Below are 19,873 nucleotides of genomic sequence, written 5' to 3'. Positions count from 1 at the left end.
CCCAGAGCAAGGGCGATTTTTATTTTTATACACAGTTGCTAGTAAGGATAAACAAAAGTTGATAACAACACAAAAATAATTCCCAAATGTGCAGATTCTCATCATTATTGATATGATTGCAAATACAAACAAAAATTGGGTGATTTACATAGGAAAGATGATACCATCATTTGTTAGTCATCCAATTTAAAGCATTATAAAATAAGCCAAGATGAAAGATGAACCCTAGCTGGTTTGTCTCAGTGGATAGAGCTCAAGGGCACATGCCAGGGTTGCGGGCTTGATCCCCAGTAGTGAGTGTGCAGGAGGCAGCCGATCAATGATGCTCTCTCATCATTGATGTTTCTATCTTTCTCACCCTCTCCCTTCCTCTCTGAAATCAATAAAAATGTGTTTTGTTTTGTTTTTAAATATTAAAACGGAACTGTGGAAACTCCATACTGCCATTTATGGAATATAATGAACAACATAAACTGATGAAAAAAAACAGATCCAGAGACAGAAAAACATGAATCAGAATGTCAAACCTCAGGGAAGGTAGGAGATGATGGGGATAAGAGAGAGAGATCAATCAAAGGACTTATATGCATGCATAAAGGCCTAATCAATGGACACAGACAACAGGGGAATGGGGGTAAATTGAGGGGTGGGGAGTAATGGGGGAATAAGGACACATATGTAATTCCACAATCAATAAATTTTAAAAAACTGAACTTTGTAATTTAGAAATGGTATCAAGGTATTTCGTTCCTTCTCTCTTTTCCTATTCAACTTTGTCCAATAAGTAAATAAGTACTAAAATAACAGGATACATAAATCTACCTTTTATTTAAGGGCATTTGAAAAATATGAGTTTGCTTAGATACAGATACACAGTACTGGAAAAGACCTTGACAGACCACCTAGTCAGTACAGATAGCTATCTACTCTTTTCTTAAAAATCACCAGAGAATGGAATTTCATAACCTTCCAATTTGTTATCTTCTTGATAGACAGACTACACAGTTTCTACAGCTCATGTACAACAGCTACCAACCACACTGTGGGCATATAACAAAGGTTAAATACTATAATTATAAGCAATATAAAAATTAAAGATGTGATTATAGATACAACTAAAATTAGAATATTGTTGAATTGAGAGTAAATTACTAGAACCTTATTAATTTTAAAAAGAGACTCAGATAAAAATATGTAATAAAAAATTAATTTGTATGAAGTACATGTAATCAAAGGTAAAAGATAATTGTAGACTATAAAGACTATAGAAGCAAAGTCTAAAATAATCATTAAAATAATAGTTAATATAAGCAGATAAAAAATGATAGAATAATGGTAAAGAATTTTTGGAAAAATGCAGGATTATTCAGTGATTGTTCATTTCAATCTACTCCTTAGTCATTATTAAACGTACTTCAGCTAGCTATCCCCAAATGTGTAGCCTATCTTGACTTAACATAATGGACATGTAATTCACAGATATATTAGAATATATTACATTTTCAAAATATAAAGTTTAAAGCATACTTTTTAAAAATTATAAGTGTAAAATAATTCTAATTTCATCTGAATATGTAAAATTCCTGGCCAAAAATTCCAAAGAGCTATTATGGAAGTTAATTCAAATAATTACATTTACATTTTAAAGGACAGAGAAGAAAAAAGAAGAAAATTTCTCAACCACTTATGAGAGCCAATAAAACTGATTTCAAAATAATCAATTACCCATGTAAGTTTCCTTGATATAAATTATTCTATTGCAATAAAACAACTTTCAGTTCCAAGCATCATCATTTTTAATGTGGCATATTCATTAATGTACTGGTACACATTGCTGCTATATTAAATTCAAATTAAATAAAATTTAATATACTTTAAATTAAATTTAAATAACCTAACCTAAATTAAAATTAAAATCATACACAATGCACCCAAACATTGCCATTAACATAATTTGATATTTTAATAACAGGATTCATCAAAAACTTGTGATTATTGCCGAAACCGGTTTGGCTCAATGGATAGAGCGTCGGCTTGGGGACTGAAAGGTCCCGGGTTCAATTCTGGTCAAGGGCACATACCTTGGTTGCGGGCATCTCCACAATAGGGGGTGTGCAAGAGGCAGCTGATCAATGATTCTCTCATCGATGTTTCTAACTATCTCTCTCCCTTCCTCTCTATACAAAAATCAATAAAATATATTTTTAAAAAAACAAATTTGTGATTATTTTGTTGAAGCTCAGTATCTTATACAAATAAATTCCCATTTAGGAAAAAAACTCTCAAAGCAAAAGTAAACAAGTATCTCCTCAAAGGAAATGCAAAAACTAAGAAATTAGCTGGCAAATTTTGAGGGACTCCTCAGTCATTCAATGCACCAAATTCTCCGTGGTGCTGTATAGTTTCTTAAAATGTCAGTCTGGCATCAATTACCTCTAATGCAGAGAGAGAAAGCATGTCCACAGAAAAAGGCTGGGAACAAATCAAAGAAGCTACTTTGTGGGACACAGGATATCTTCTCCTGGGCCTCCTTCCATAGGTGAGGACATTGCAGGACATAGGGAAGGGACATTTTGGTAAGAAGAACAAAAGGATAATTAAAAAACAAAAACTTTCAATTTTTGTCTCTCTTCAGGTTCTATTATAAATGCCATTTGAGGTAGATACTGATAGTATCTCCAACTTGGAGAATCCTATTCTCTTGTTCCTTTACACTTAGAATGCACTTCTCTTATTGGCTACAATATTAGCTATCTCAATGGTCTTTTGGGAGGAAGAATTGTTTTGAACCCAGGCTGGGCCTGTTCTTCCCTTATAGAGCCTCACATGACAAATGAAGAAGAATATGATGGTTAAAGCTATAGGCAGAAATGATGTGTAACAAGCAGCACAATACAGTCTGGGTACAAACTAGTCAGAATAGATGCTCAGTCATGAATAAGCAATAGGTGGGTATTACCTGTTCAATATCAGCCTTTGCATAAGTAAGTCATGTTTGGTTTGGTAGGGAGGGAAACAGTTTGATTCATTGTAAAATTATCTATGCATCTTTTTCTCTAATTCACACTGAACCTTCCCAAAGCAAACAACAACAAAAAAAGTTATCTGGAATTATAATAGTTATGGATAAGTCCAATTTAGATTAAATAAAAAATGTAAATATATGTACTATATAGGAAATCCTTACATCAGGAACATTCCCAAAGCTTGCTGCTGATATCAGCACCAAGCAGCAAAAGAAACTATCTTTTCTAGAAAAATCTGATTCCCTTCATTTTCTTCCTTGGCAGACCCCTTTCTCTGCCTTTTGCCTCAACACATTATATACCTCTTTTGTTTTCCACAAATTTGTTTTCCACAAATATACCATCTCCAAATTTTTTTTATTGAGTTAACTCAATAACATTCCTCTGCATTTCACTGTGAGCTCCCCAACCCAATAATAAATCACTGGTAGAACCAATTACATACCTGTATCAAGATAAAAACAAACACAGGGAAGGCCTGGGGAGGGGCTGGGAGTGGGGTAGAGGGGAGTTAATGGGAGAAAAAGGGGATATCTATAATATTTTGAACAATAAAGATAAATTTTTAAAAATGAATTAAAGAAAGTATCACCAAGTCAAAAGCACAATTTATTTTAGTCTCTGTTTAAATATGACTTTATATAAAAATAAAATGGTTTTTTGCTCACTTTCATTCAGTATTGTTTATTTTGTATAATTGTATATTTAAATTGTAATTTTTCCAATTCAATTACAAATGTCCTATTTCAACAACCTTACTTTAAATTGGGTTTTGTGGGCCAGCCTGTAATCTTCTATAATAGTAATTCTGTGAGGCAAATGCTAGATGTTACAAATTCTAACTTGTAAACAAATATAATAAACAAAAGAATTAACTACAACCTGTTTGTAAATCAGGGAATGGCTGCATAGTATTTAGCATGCTGTAGTTATGCAAAGTCATAAGGATAAAAGATGCAATTTTAATGGGCATATAACTAAACAAAGGCTATTTTCCATTATCTCCATGATATATGAAAGTAAACATTTTTAGTTTTACAGAAAGGTTTACCTATTCTGCTTTATATGGTTCACTGTCGTTTTTTTGTATTCATTTCATAGTTTTTCCTATAATTACCCAAAATATAACATAGCAAGAACAAAAGCACCAGATCTTATAAATTACAATAATAATTACCACCCTAAGAAGAAAGTATTACCGCAAAGGATGACGAAGTTAGGAGGAAAGTGGTTGGTGTTCTCTAACAGAAAACCAATGTCTCTATCCCACCAAAGGCAAGTGTGGCTTTAGCAAAGTATTCAAAGTTATAATTCAAAACTAATATATAATGCTTTGTGAGTTATTTGTTGAGCAATCTTTAATGTACCAGTGCTCCTCATCATCCCTACAAATGATTAAGAATGGGATGGAATAGAATTGTATCAGAGCTAATTATTCTTTCTAAGAGCTCCAAGTTTTGTTTCATTTATGTGAATTATAATCACCCTATATCATTAAATATATAACCTACTTCCTCAAAATGTTTGGTTTAAGCATGGAATCCTTAAAACATGAGATTGTCATGTTTTTGTTAGGTTTAAAAATTATCTATTATAACTTAGCTTGTGGGAAAATTAAAACCAAATCTATCTTTGAAAAATATATGATCTTGAAACTTTCAGTTCTTATAAGTAGAAAAGGCACCCAAGGCTACTGTTTTATTTTCTGATTCACTTGATTGCTAAGAAAAAGGAAATAAATAAAATGAGCCTAAACATTGAAGAAATGGAATGCATGAAAGAGGAATAAAGGAAAAATTGGATTTTACACAATCCTTAAACTAATAATATACCAACTTTTCTAAAAAAAATTCTCATGGATTCTAAGAGGGAAGATTTTCACAGTAAAGTCACACAGATATAGCGCAGGATGAAAGATAAGTAAATACAGGGTGTCATAAAAAAAAAGTAGGCATACTTGAATAGCTGATTTCAATTACATTTTCAAAATAAAATGTATTTTAACAAACACTGCTTTTATAATTATCCAAAGTATGTATATATTTTGGGGGACACCTGTAGAATGGTGGTCAGAAAAGTGATGTTTCCTCAAAGCTCATAGGCAAGCAAGTTCTAAAACCATTGGAGATAGGAGTCAACTATACCACAAGTAAGCTTTCAGGGACAAGCCTTAAAAGGGGTTTTAGGATGTCTACAGAAGACACTAGGAGTGAAGAATATAATCTTTAAGACAATATTAACTGTTCATTAAAAATATATAACCCTAGCTGGTTTGACTCAGTGGATAGAGCATTGGCCTGTGGATTAAAGTGTCCTGGGTTCAATTCAAGTCAAGGGCATATGCCTGGGTTGTGAATAGGGGCATGCAGAAGGCAGAAGATCCATGATTCTCTCTCATCATTGATGTTTCTATCTCTCCCTTCCTCTCTGAAATCAATAATATACATATATATATATATATATATATATATATATATATATATATATTTAATTTCCAAAAGGTCAAACACACAAATGCTTCAAATAGGCTAAAAATATAGGTTATAATAAATGCTTCAAATAGGCTAAAAATCAACATTCTAGTTACAGGAAATTTGTCTATATTGCAAAATTACTGTGATATCAATTTCAAATAAACTTTTTTTTGTTTTTGATAAGGAAGTTGCATCTTTAATTTTTTAAAATATCTTTATCCCCGAAACCTGTTTGGCTCAGTGGATAGAGCATCGGTCTGCGGATTAAAAGGTCCCAAGTTCGATTCCAGTCAAGGGCTAATGTACATTGGTTGTGGGCACATCCCTGGTAGGGGGTGTGCAGGAGGCAGCTGGTCCATGTTTCTCTCTCATTGACGTTTCTTGCTCCCTATCCCTCTCCCTTCCTCTCTGTGGAAAATCAATAAAATATATTTAAAAAAATAAAATAAAAATATCTTTATTGTTGATGCCCAGCTGGCATGGCTCAGTGGTTAAGCATCAACCTAAACATTTTTATTATTGAAAATATTATATATGGCCCTTTTTCTCCACCATAGGCCATAGTTTCCCTCCAGCCCCCTCCCCTGCAGGCACCAGGCCCTCGCCACCCCACTGTATGCATCCTTGGGTTATGCAAATATTCATATAATATCTTCGGTTAATTACCTCCCACCCTTCCCCACCTTCCTAAATAGAGCCATCTAGAAAAAAAAAATACTTTCTAATACTGTTAATTTTTTATAATCATAGACTTTTATACCTTTTCATAAATTGTGCTTTATCCAGTTTGGTATTTTTCTTCAAGGTAAAGGAACTGATCACAAACAATGTCTAAATTATAAGGACTAAACTTTGGTATTTGAGAATGAATAGGTCAATGATAATGCTTGTTGATGATTAGTTCCAAAAAATCATGACACTAAGCCTAGTTTGCCTCAGGATGACCATATGTTGCTAGGATCGGTGTAGAGCAATAAAAAATGTAAGCATTGTGTTATTATTAGATTAGACATACATTTTTAAAAAGCATATTCAATACCATTTACTTTTTCTTGAAATGACTTTGCTATATGATGTCAATGCACAAAACTAGAGGAAAGATGCTTATAGCTCTTGAGGGGAATGGCCTTGTATGACTAAGTTAAAAATTCATTTAGTACCCAGATTCAATAATGACGACAAGCAGTATCTTGGGAAATAAACAAACTTCACTTAGGCTAGTTGAGCAATGGGGAAGACAATATGAGTCAAAACTACACCATGCTGCCATAAAACCCTTAAAAATAGCAGTTAGTTTAAAAGATTAAAAGTTACTGTGAGACACCAGTCTGAGTACTTTAGAATGACAATAAACAAACAAAACACACTTTTAATAGGCCAGTTAATGAACTTTTGGCTGAGTTTAAAAGATAAGGGGCAGCTTATTAATAAAACCATTAAGGACACATTCTCTTGAAACTTAGGGTTTCAAAGATAAGGCTCCATGCCTAATAAATGTAAATTTGAAGGCTTAATGAACATTATTTACCAATATGAAAATTGGTATGAGGTATAATCAATTATAGGAAAATGTATTTTCTATCAAAATTTACTATTGTCACAATTCTCAATAAGAAAAGCAAACTCTAGAAATCTTCTTGGCAATATTTCTTTGCAACCAAAATATTCTGTTTCCTAGAAGAAAAATTAAGGATTGCAACTATAAAATAAGGCACTGTGTTCAGGAACCAGATGACTACTAAACAGTTTATTGGTTAGTAGTTGTATGTGATCTATATTATCTATTAAATAGAGGTAAAAATAGTTCAATGGGTCAAGTGTTTTGATAGACTCAAAACTCATATTCTTAAAGGTTTACATATAGGTGTTAGTTCTTTACAAGACCCAGATTCCAGAGCTAAGAAAATCGTTAGTGAAACAGACATGTCCCAACCCTTGTTCTGGAGTCAACAGAAAGAACAGCTGAAAGGAATAACATCCAACCAGAAATGGCGAAGGAAACTCAGCAGTTGGGAAAGGCATAGAATCCCTGGAAAAAGGTAAAATCAAGGATCTGGGCAGGAGAGTCTGCCGGACCCCAGAAAGAACCCGCACAGCACCAAGTGGCGTCTCTGGGGACAGGCACAGCTTCTGACTGTGGAAAGAACGGCCACAGGACTTCTGGACTGCAGGGGATTCTAGAACTGGGTCTACAGTCACAAAAGACTGGACAAGAGGGGGCAGCCTGAAGGGCTGGGCAGACTGTGCAGCACTGGCAGGAGAGGAGCACACAGAGACTCAGTCTCTCCCCTCTCTGTGGCCTGAGCCTTTCTCCACTGAGCCTACTTCATAGGACCTTTTGGATACATACACTTACCAGTGGCTCTGGTGAGGGAGAAGGTTTGGACCCCTGGAGTCTGGGAAGAGTGGGGGGTCCAGGAGAAATGGCAGTGTGTCTGGTGCTGAGTCATACCTGAGCCCCACACCTGGGCAGCCATTTTGTACTGAAGAGATAGATAGCCCCTCCCTCCAGTCTCCAGGCAACCAATACAGCCACACCCAGATCCCACCCTGAATAGTAAAAAAGGATTTGAGGGGGAAAAAATCCAAATAATCCCTGAGAGTCCAAAAAGACTGGCCTAAAGACAGACAGTACAGAAGATTGGGATCTTAAGCCAGTCAAAGGAAAAACACTTCACTTTTTCATTTTCATTTTCTAATTATTATTATTTTATCTCTTTTTTTCTTTGTTTCAATGTTGTTATTTGATGCTTAATTTTCTATTTCTTTTCCCATTATTTTTCCATCACTCAATTTTATTTTATTTTTATTTACTATTTTTTTATTTTTATATTAATTTTGAAATCAATTTTTTGTAGAGTTATCATTATTATTTTCTTCTCATTCTATTTCTTCTTATCTACCCATCCCCTTTCTACTTCCTCTATACTGAACAGAAGACCTCCCCATATTCATCCAATACTTAACCTTATTTTCTGTATATAAGCTCAACTGCTACAGATTCTGCCCCCACCCTCTTTGTTGGGTGTTTGGTGTTTGTATTCTTTATGGTTTATCTATTGGTTCTGTGGTGTTTTCCATATATATATTCTCCTTTTTGTTTTCTCTCATATTTTCTCTCTCTATGATATCATTTGTACTCACTTTTCTGTTCCTTAGTTCTCTTTTTTCAGGTGGTTACTTATAGTGGGGTCATTGGTATTGTGAGTACATTTGTGCTTTGTTCCCTTTGGGTTGTGTCTTGTAAAGGTGAATTTTATCCTATCTGGCCAGAAGCTAGAGAGCAAGCCACATTAACCAGACACCTAGAGATGACTCCATCCACAAATGGGTCAATAACACCCCAGACACAGCTACAGAGGCAGGAAGAAGGAGGCAGTAAGGGAGAGAGTGTGAGGGACGGAGGAAGCAAAAGAGGAGTGTGTGATCATGTGGGATGTGTGTGTGTGTGTGTGTGTGTGTGTGTGTATGTTATTAAGGCATAGTTAGATTCTGCAGGACATTTGGGGGAAGGCTAACCGGGCTCGCCTAACTAGGAAGCCTCTGCTACCATTGCAAACAGTACCAGTACCGGAAGGCCAGCTTGTACTCAGAGGCCTAGCCTTTTTGAAGGGGAGAGCTGCTTTAATTGGGAGCCCAGCCTCACCTCTAACCTGGGTGCCCTCAGAGAACACCTGGGACTCTACAGCAACCCTTGCCAGGGATATGCTACCTAGGCTGCGATCCCATGGTCAATGAGTATCCAGATATCCTGGGTGGAAGCTCCTGTGAGTTCAGAAGCAGGCTCCACTCTGACTGGCTCAAAGTGTTAGCCCAGGGCACTGCAAGCACATGAGCAGTAGACACAGGAGCAGCTTGCCTCAGGCTTAAGAGCAGCAGCCTCATGTGCCCTGCCCCTGTCCAAAAAGCAGCAGCTGTATAAATGTTCCACTCCCCCATCCAAGGAGCAGGGATGATGTGAGCAGCCCACCCCATCTGAGGAGCAGCAGCCGCAAGAGCAGCCTGCCCACATTTGAGGAGGTGCAGGTGCACACAGCCCGCACCCTGCACATAACCAAGCAGCACTTATATGAGCAACCTGCCCCTGTCCGAGGAGCAGCAGCCCCTGCCCCTGTCCAAGGAGCAGCAGCCAGAAAAGCAGCCTGCTCCCATCTGAGGAGCAGCAGTGGTGTGAGCAGCATGCCCCTATATGAGGAACAGCAGCACCACAAGCAGCCTGCAGCCATTCGAGTAGCAGCAGCCGCCCAAGCAGCCGACCCACATCCAAGGAGGACCAGCCCTGCAGCTTGCACTGGTCCGAGGATCAGTAGCCACATGCAGCCTACACCGGTCTAACGAACAGCAGCTGGGTAAACGGCCCACCCAGAGCTGAGAAGCAGCAGCCACAGGTGCAGCTCACTCCTGCCCAAGGAGCAGCAGCCACACAAGAAGCCCAACCCTGTCCAAAAAGCAACAACTGTGTGAGCAGCCCACCCCATACAAGGAACAGCAGTGCCCTGAGCAGCCCACCCCCATATAAGGAACAGCAGTGCTGCAAGCAGCCCATCCCCATTCAAGGATCAGAGGCCGCCTGAGCAGCCTGCTCCAGACAAGGGAGCAGCAGCCACATGAATAGACCGCCCACTTCCACGGAGTAACAGTCCTGGGCAGCCCGCACTGGTTCAAGGAGTGGCAGCCATACATAATCTGCACCTGTGCAACGAGCAGCAGATGGTCAGCACCCCCCGCCTCACCTAAGGAACAACATCTATATGTAAAAATCACTCCCACCTGAGGAGCAAGAGCCAAGCAATAAGTCTGTTCTAAGTCTGAGGAGAGCAGCTGCACGAGGAGCCTGCACCCATATGAGGAGCACCAGTCTGGCAATAAACTTGCTCCTGTCCAAGAAGAGGCAGTCCCGCCTCATCTGAAGAACAGCAGCAGTGTGCAGCCAGCCCTGATCTGTGGTGCAACAGCCACGTGAGCAGTACACCCTTGTCTGAGGAGCAGCAGCCATGTGAGTAGCTCACCCCCTGTCCAAGGAACAGCAGCTGTGAGAGTACCCTCCCACACCAGCCAGAGGAGACACCACTTCTGTAAACAGCACCCATCAGTGGAGCCTCTGCCAACTGAGGAGCAGTCACTTCAGTGACCACCTGAGGAACAAGAGCAGCCCAAGGAGCCACTGCCACCCAAGGAGCAGCCCCTGCATGAATTCAACATGTCAATCCCTCTGTGAGACTAAAAATGAGCAAAGAAACCCCCAAAGGAAAGAAAAGGAGGAATCGCCAGAGAAGCAGCTAAGCGAAACAGAGACAAGCAATATGTCAGAAAAAATAATTCAGAATAAGGGTCCTACAGTACATAAACCGGATGAAAGGGAAAAAATCAACAATTTATGTAAGAATCAAAAATAAATGAAGAGTGATATAGCTGCAATAAAAAACACCATGGAAAGTTTCAATACTAGACTAGAAGAAACAGAGGACCAAATTAGCGAATTAGAAGACATGGAAGCAAAACACACCCAAACTGAACTGCAATTGGAGAAAAAAATTAAAAGACAGGAGAAGAGCCTAAGGGAGCTATGGGACAAAATGAAATGAAGCAACATACAAATTATAGGGGTGCCAGAACAACAGAAAGAGGAACAAGGGTTAGAAAACCTATTTGAGGAAACAATATCAGAAAACTTCCCTGATATAGGGAAGAAAAAAATCACATAAGCACAGAGAGTCCCAAACAAGATGAACCTGAAAATACCCACACCAAGACACATCATAATTACAATGGGAATTGTTCAGGACAAAGAGAGAATCTTAAGGGCTGCAAGAGAGAGACAGAAAGTTACATACAAAGGAGCTCCCATTAAATTATCAAATGATCTCTCTACAGAAACACATTAGGCCAGAAAAGAATAGAAGAAAATTTAAAAAGTGATGCAAAGCAAAGCACTGAATCCAAGAATACTCTATGCACCAAGGCTATCATTCAAAATTGAAGGGGAAATAAGGAGCTGCACTGATTAAAAAAAAAATTTTTTTAATTAAATAAAAAAGGCCAAGGGAATTTATCACTACCAAGCCAGAAATGCCAGAAATGCTAAAAGGGACTGGTGTAAAAAGAAGAAACGAGAAGGTAAGAAAGGGAGGTCTCCTGCCCCCATGGCTGCTTAGCTTCCTATGGCCAGCTCAAATCAGGACCCAGGTAACACAGACTTGGCAAACAGCGGCTGCCCTCTCACTGCAACAAGACTTGTGTGAGTTGTCTTATAACCATGATGTGGGGAACTGGGGTTTTTGATATCTAAACCTAGCCTAGCAACAGGAATGCTCAGGGCCTACTCAAGAAGGGAAATAATCATTTCCACTAATATTTACAGGGTAAAATAAGATGGTTGTTAGAACATTAAATTTGATGGTAAAATAGTAGTCAAGTTTTCAGGCTAATTTGAATTGGCTAATTGAAATAAACGAATATTCTGGAAAAATCAATTGTTCTGGGGAAAAAAAAAAGAAAAAAAAAGCTGTTCCTAAAGTGTTAACTAAAGTTTTTATTGGTAGTTGGTATCATGGTAAAATTGTGTAACATGTAATGAACCTAAAGCAGTCATATTTTAGTGCAAAAAATTAAAATTTAAAAGCTATCAATATTACATTATAAAATTTCCAAAAGCCTCCTAGTATTTAAATCAAAAAAGAGGGGATAGTAGAAGAATATCATGTGAGGAAAAATATCTCGTAAGTAAATTACATCTAGAAAAGTTTTACTTTAGAAAATTAACTTTCATTTGTAATGCTAACAGCAAGACACCCAGGTAAAACATACATGGTGCCAAAACTAGCCAAAGGAAAATTGTTTGGGCAAAAAATGAAAAAGGATCACAAGTCAAATTTATAAAAAAGATTCCTTTATTAACTTTGGGTCGAAAGAATATGTTTGTATATTTTCAGAAAACAACTCCAAGACCATGTGGATTCCTGCAACAGAGAGGAATTGACAGGACTACTACAGCCATGTAGACAGAAGAGAAGCAGTCCAGAGATGGAAGATGCTAATGAAGCCTTGCCATACTAGCAGTCAGCAGCTATGCATCACTGCAGGTTGCCCAGGACAAAACCAGAGAGGGTTGGACCTGCATTACCACCATTTGTCCACCATCCAGAAATGAAATATCATTGTTGACATGTACACAATAAAAACTGTTTGACATAGAAATTGGGACTCAAAAGAACTGTTGTCCCAGAAAGAAACTCACTATAGACTGATTCATTCATTTGGCTCTCAGCATAACCATTATTGCTTGTCTCAATTTTGGTTCTTATAAGTGTATTTCCATTGAGCCAAACCGGTTTTGGCTAAGTTCTTATAAGTGTATTTCTAGTATCACATGAGCTCACTCCTCTAGGGGAAATGATGAACAACATAGACTGATGAACAAGAACAGCAATGGTCAGACTGTTGGACCTCAGAAGGAAGGTAGGGGAGGGTGGGATAAGGGAGAGAAATCAACCAAAAGACATGTGTGCATGCATATGAGCCTAACCAGTGGTCACGGACAACAGGGGCGTGGTGGCATGTGTGTGTGTGTGTGGGGGGGGGGATGGAAATAGGAGGGGAATGAGACAAACATGTGATACCTTAATAAATAAAGTAATTTAAAATAAATAAATAAATGTAACCAAAATAAATAAATTAAATAAATAAATAAATAAATAAATAAATAAATAGACAAGGCTACAATTACTTTTAAATAATAACTTTAAACATAAATAGACTAAATGCTTGAATCAGAAGAGATAGAGTGAGTGAATGGATAAAAAAACATGTGAGCCATTTATACGTTGTCTACAAGAGACCCACCTTAGAACAACAGACGCATACAGACTGAAAGTGAGAAGATGGAAAAGTATCTTTCAGGTAAATAGAAATGAAAAAAAGCTGGGGTAGCAATACTTATATCTGACAATATAGACCTCAAAATGAAGGCCATAACAAGAGATACAGACGGCCATTTCATAATACTAAAGGGATTGTTACAACAAGAGGATATAACCCTGATAAACATATATGCACCCAATGCAGGAGCACCCAAATACATAAAATAAAAATAAAAATAAACCTTCTGGAAGATATTAAGGGAGAGATCGGCAACAATATAATCATAGTAGGGGACTTTAATACACCACTGACATCACTGGATAAATCCTCAGCACAAAAAATTAGCAAAGAAACAGCAATCCTAAATGACTCACTAGATCAGATTGACTTAATTGACTTCTTCAAAACATTTCACCCCAAAGCCACAGAATATAAGTTCTTCTCAAGTGCACATGAAACATTTTCAAAAATAGACCACATATTGGGTCACAAGCAAAGTATCCCCAAATTCAAAAAGATTGAAATCATATCAAGCATTTTCTCAGACCACAATGGCATAATATTAGAAATAAACGACAATAAAAACAGCCCAAAAAACTCAAACACTTGGAAGCTAAATAGCATGCTATTAAACAGTGATTGGGTTACCAAAGAGATCAAAAAAGAAATTGAAAACATCCTGGAAACTAATGACAATAAAAACACAATAATCCAAAACTTATGTGAGACAATGAAAGCAGTCCTGAGAAGGAAGTTTATATCTCTACAGGCCTACCTCAAAAAAAAAAAAAAAAAAATGGTTATAAGTCATCTAACTCTATGTCTCAAAGAATTAGAAAGAGAGCAACAAGAAAAGCCCAGAGTAGAAGAAAGGACATAATAAAGATCAGAGCAGAAATAAATTATATAGAGACAAAAAAAAAATACAAAAGATAAATGAAACAAAAAACTGGTTCTTTGAAAGGATAAACAAGATTGATGAACCTCTAGCCAGGCTAACCAAGAAGCAAAGAGAGAAGACCTGAATAAACAAAATCATGAAAGAGGTCAAATAACAACAGACCCCACCAAAATATAAAGAATTGTTAAAAAATACTATGAACAACTCTATTCCAAAAAACTAGACAACCTGGAGGAAATGGACATATTCCTAGAAAAATACAATGTTCCAAAACTTAATCAGGAAGATACTAAAAATCTTAATAGGCCAATAACTATTAAAGAAATTGAAGCAATCATCAAAAAGTTTCCAACAAACAAAAGCCCAGGGCCAGATGGCTTCACAGGGGAATTTTACCAAACATTCAAGGAAGAACTAAAATCTATCCTCCTCAGACTATTCCAAAAATTTCAAGACTAAGGAACACTTCCAAACTCATTCTATGAAGCCAGCATTACCCTAATACCAAAACCAGATAAAGACAATATAATTAAAGAGAAATACAGGCCAATATCTCTCACGAAGATAGATGCAAAAATCCTCAACAAATTTCTAGCAAATCAGATCTCCAGCAGTACATCAGAAAGATCATACACCATGACCAAGTAGGATTTATCTCAGGGATGCAAGGATGGTAAATATCAGCAAATCAATAAACGTGATACATCACATAAACAAATTGAGAGATAAAAATCACATAGTCATATCAATTGATGCAGAAAAAGAATCTGACAAAATCTAAAACCCTTTCTGAATAAAAACTCTCAGCAAGGTGGGAATAGAAGGATCATACCTCAACACAATAAAAGCCATATATGACAAAACCACAGCCAATATCATACTCAATGGGCAATTCTAAAACCATTTCCCCTAAAATAAAAACTCTCAACAAGGTGGGAATAGAAGGATCATACCTCAAAATAATAAAAGCCATATATGACAAAACCACAGCCAACATCATTCTCAATGGGCAATTCTAAAACCATTTCCCCTAAGAACAGGAACAAGACAGGGATGCCAACTCTCACCACTCCTGTTCAACATAGTACTGGAAATATTAGCCATTGCTATGAGACAGGAAGAAGAAAGAAAAGGCATCAAAATTGGAAAAGAAGAGGTAAAACTGTCCTTATTTGCAGATGACATGATATTGTATATAGAAAACCCTAAAGAGTCCATCAAAAAATTATTTGACTTAATAAATGAATTCGGCAATGTAGCAGGATACAAAATTAAGGCCAAGAAATCTATGGCATTTCTATACACCAGTAATAAACTTAAGGAACAAGAGACTAAAAAAGCAATCCAATTTACCACTGCACCAAAAAAATTAAGATTCCTAGGAATAAACTTAACTAAGGAGGTAAAAAGACCTATACACAGAAAACTACAGGACACTGAAAAGAGATAGAGGAAGACATAAACAGATGGAAGAACATACTGTGTTCATGGATTAGTAGAATCAACATCATTAAAATGTCCATACTACCGAAGCAATATATAGATTCAATGCACTCCCCATTAAAATACCAATGGCATATTTCTCAGACCTAGAAAGAAATCTCCAAAAATTCATCTGGAATTAAAAAAAAAAAAAAAAAAAAAAAAAAAAAAAAAAAAAAAAAAAAAGAGGACAACGAATAGTCACATCAATTCTGAGAAAGAAGAAAAAAGGACACTGAATAGCCACAGCAATCCTGAGAAAGAAGAACAAAAAAACAAAGTAGGTGAGATCTCAATAGCACATATCAAGCTGTATTACAAAACCATTGTTCTCAAAACAGCATGATACTGGCACAAGAACAGACATATAGATCAATGGAATAAAATAGAGAACCCAGAAATCAGCCCAAACCACCATGCTCAATTAATATTTAACAAAAGAGGAATGAACATACAATGGAGTCAAGAGAGTCTCTTCAATAAATGGTGTTGGGAAAATTAGACAGATACATGCAAAAAAAATGAAACTAGACCACCAACTTACACCATTCTCAAAAATAAACTCAAAATAAATAAAGGACTTAAACATAAGATGGGAAACCATAAAAATACTAGAGGAATCCATAGGCAGCAAAATCTCAGACATATGCTGAAGCAATTTCTTCACTGATACTGCTTCTAGGGCAATGGAAAGTAAAGAGAAAATGAACAAACTGGACTACATCAAAATGAAAAGCTTTTTCACAGAAAAAAAAAAAAAAACTGTCAACAAAACAATAAGAAAGCCCACCGCATGGGTAAATATATTTGCAAATATTATCACCTATTAGGGCTTAATCTCCAACATCTACAGGGAACTCTTACAACTTAACAAAAGGAAGATAAACAACTGAATCAAAAAATGGGCAACTGACCTAAATAGATACTTTTTGAAAGAAGACAGAAGAAGGCCAAGAGGCATGTGAAAACATGCTCAAAGTCACTAATCATTTGAGAGATGCAAATCAAAATGACAATGAGGTGCCATCTCAAACCTGTCAGAATGGCTATCATCAACAAATCAACAAATGACAAGTGCTGGGGAGGATGTGGAGAAAAAGGAACCCTCGTGCACTGCTGGTGGGAATGCAGACTGGTGCAGCCATTTTAGAAGACAGTATGGTGTTTCCTTAAAAATTTAAAAATGGATCTGCCATTTAACCCAGTAATACCATTTCTAGGAATATATCCCAAGAAAACAGAAATACCTATCACAAAGGATATATATACCCCTGTGTTCATAGCAGCATAATTTACAATAGCAAAGATTTGGAAACAGCCTAAGTGCCTATCAGTAGATGAGTCGATTAGAAAACAGTGGTACCTCTGCACAATGGAACACTATGCTTTTGTACAAAAAGACAGAACTCTTACCATTTGCAACAGCATGGATGGAACTAGAAAGCATTATGCTAAGTAAAATAAACCAGGCAGATAAAGATAAATATCACATGCTCTCACTCATTTAGGGAATATAATGAACAACATAAACAGATGAAGAAAAATTGATCCAGATACAGACTAACATCGATCAAACCATTAAACCTCAGAGGGAAGGTAGGAGAGGGTAGGGGTAAGGGGGAGAAATCAACCAAAGGACTTGTACGCATGCATATAAGCCTAACAAATGGACACAGACAACAGGGGGGTGAGGGCATAAGGGTGGGGATGGGGGGTAATGTGGGAATAAGGACCCATATTTAACACTGTAATCAATCAATAAATAAAAAGAATAAAATGCGCTAAGTTTAAAAAAAAAACTAGATTCCATATTTAAAGGAAGAAGAAAGAATGCTGAGCCTATTTGAAAAGACTTCTAGAAGCTCAAATTATGTTTCAACAGAATTTCTTTTAACTTCTGTTGTAAAAAAATCATTAAGGTGAATAAATCGAAATTAAAATATATAATACTAGAGGCCTGGAGCACGAATTTGTGCATGGGTAGGGTCTTTTGGAGTGGCCTGTGGGGATTGGGCCTCAGTTTCACAGACCCACAGCCCCCAGTTTTGCAGCCCCACAACCATGCAGTCCCATCTGGCACCCTGCCTTGGCCTCACACTGCCCCCTCACCTGCTCCACCATCCTGCCTGTGTGTTGTTAGATTGGGGCTGGGGCCTCCCCACCCAGCTCCCTCAGCATCTCAGAGCTGTGTGGTAGTCCCACTCCCCACCACTACTGGTAGCCATCTGCAAGGCAATCAGTTGGGGCCAGACCCCAGGCTACCACTGCTGGTTATTGTCTGCAGGGTGATTGGTGGGGCAATCAGGCCCCCGATTGCACCCCCCTTGGCCTGGCGCCACCTGCTCACCAGCTCCACCATCCTACAGCAGTCCTGCTCTCATCAGAGCCCATCAGAGCCCGCAGCACCTCCACTACCACCTGCTGCCAGCACTATATTGTGGATGTCCGCCATGTTCCATGCAACCCCCTGGTGGTCAGTGCACATCATAGTGGGCAAACTCCCAGTCAAGGGGACAATTTGCATATTAGGCTTTTATTATATAGGACTAGAAGCCAAATGCACAAAAACTCATGCAAGAGTAGGCCTTCCTTACCCTGGCTGCCAGCACAGGGTTCCTTCTGGCACCCAAGACCTGGGCTTCCTTCTTCTGGCCACCAGCAGGCAATTAGGACCCAGGCTGCTTCCCTCCTCCAGCTACTAGGACCCAGGCTGGCTTCCCTCTGGCTGCCCACAGGCACCCAGGCCCCAGCTTCGTCAGGAAGGATGCCTGGAATGATGTCCAGAAAGACATCCACTCTAATTAGCATATTACCCTCTTATTATTATAGACTAGATGCCTGATGCACAAAAATTCGCTCACTGGGGGAGGAGATTTCTCAGACCAGCCTGAGCCTCACAGTCCAGGAGCCCTCAGGGGATGTCCTAAGCCATAGTCTGGCCTCCCTTTGTGGGAGGCAACCAGACCCGATCAGGGTAAGGTGCTGTCCCCATCATCCTGCTGCTGCTGCCACTCCAGCCACCACAGCTCCTCAGCCCTCACTGCTTAGTGCTGGCCCCGCCCCCACCCACTAGTAGACAGAGAGTGATCTGGGGCCAGGCTGGTTGTGGGAGGAGATTTGAGAGGTTGAGGCATAGTAGGTTGCACCCTGTCCAGCATCTGCGGAAGGCATGGTATTGGGACCAGGCCCGCGCTGCTGCCTCTATGGTTGCCTCTGAGAAAAGGACAGCATTGGGACCAGGACCACACAGCCCCCTCTCCTGCTGCCTCTCCAATGCTGCCGCCTCTCCCGTGCTGCTGACTCTCTGCCCTCGCAGCCACTATGGCATTGTCTGGAAGGATGTCAGGAAGGATGTCCAGAAGGTGTCTGGTCTATCTAGTCTAATTAGCATATTACCTTTGTATTACAGTAGTATAGATTGTCCAAAAGATTAAGGTATATATTGTTGTCAAATATTATTACTGTCTGGTGTCATCTGATTATACAGAAGGCTTTTATTAAATGACTGTCTTTTATAGATATACAGCTGTACTGCTTTCATCTCATCTTGTTTCCAAACCACATACTATGTAACACCCCTCTCTAATAGCCAAAGTGTTACATGTGTAAACAAAAGATTCATAAGTCTTCTCTAAACAGGGGATATCAGAGTATATTGCAGAAAAGGATTTGAGGTTTTGAAAATGTCTTACCCCAGATATGAGAAACACTTTGCAGAAGTCCAAAACCGGCAGAATCTGTAGAAAACTGGCAGCTTCCAGTGTATCTTGAAGGTTGTCCATATTAAGAGAAAGTTTTGCAGTATAAATGAAATCAATAATTTTCCTTAAACCAACTTTGCTCACGCCATGAAGCTTAATGCACATTAAATCTTGTTCTTTCATTCCACCTTAAATAAAAAGACATTCAATTAAATGAAAACAGATCATTTAATTAAGGTCAAACTCACTTCTGCTGCTAATTAGATACAATAAAATAAAAACAAGTTTTATTCTGTGTGAGCATTCATGTCAGTTTGGCTTCTGCATAATTTATAATTAAAAGAGTATACTTAAAAGTATTTCTATACTAATGTTTCCCAGTATCTTTTGATAACTGAAAGATTCTAGTAGTGGGACCCAGAGTCTCTG

At 38.1% G+C, this 19,873-nt stretch overlaps 1 protein-coding gene across 8 annotated transcripts in view; it reads right to left on the bottom strand.

Moving 5' to 3' along the window:
• Positions 1-19,873, bottom strand: part of KLHL13 (kelch like family member 13) — a 239,134-nt gene that overhangs the window by 18,738 nt on the left and 200,523 nt on the right. For all 8 annotated transcript variants that reach the window (XM_036443430.2, XM_036443435.2, XM_036443431.2 and 5 more), the window contains one exon: positions 19,436-19,632. In XM_036443430.2, coding sequence (XP_036299323.1) covers positions 19,436-19,632 — 197 coding nt within the window. The remainder of the gene's footprint in view (positions 1-19,435; positions 19,633-19,873) is intronic.

Source organism: Pipistrellus kuhlii, unplaced genomic scaffold (assembly GCF_014108245.1).
Source record: "Pipistrellus kuhlii isolate mPipKuh1 unplaced genomic scaffold, mPipKuh1.p scaffold_m20_p_19, whole genome shotgun sequence".
NCBI lineage: Eukaryota > Metazoa > Chordata > Mammalia > Chiroptera > Vespertilionidae > Pipistrellus > Pipistrellus kuhlii.
This window is presented reverse-complemented; position numbering and strand designations above follow the sequence as displayed.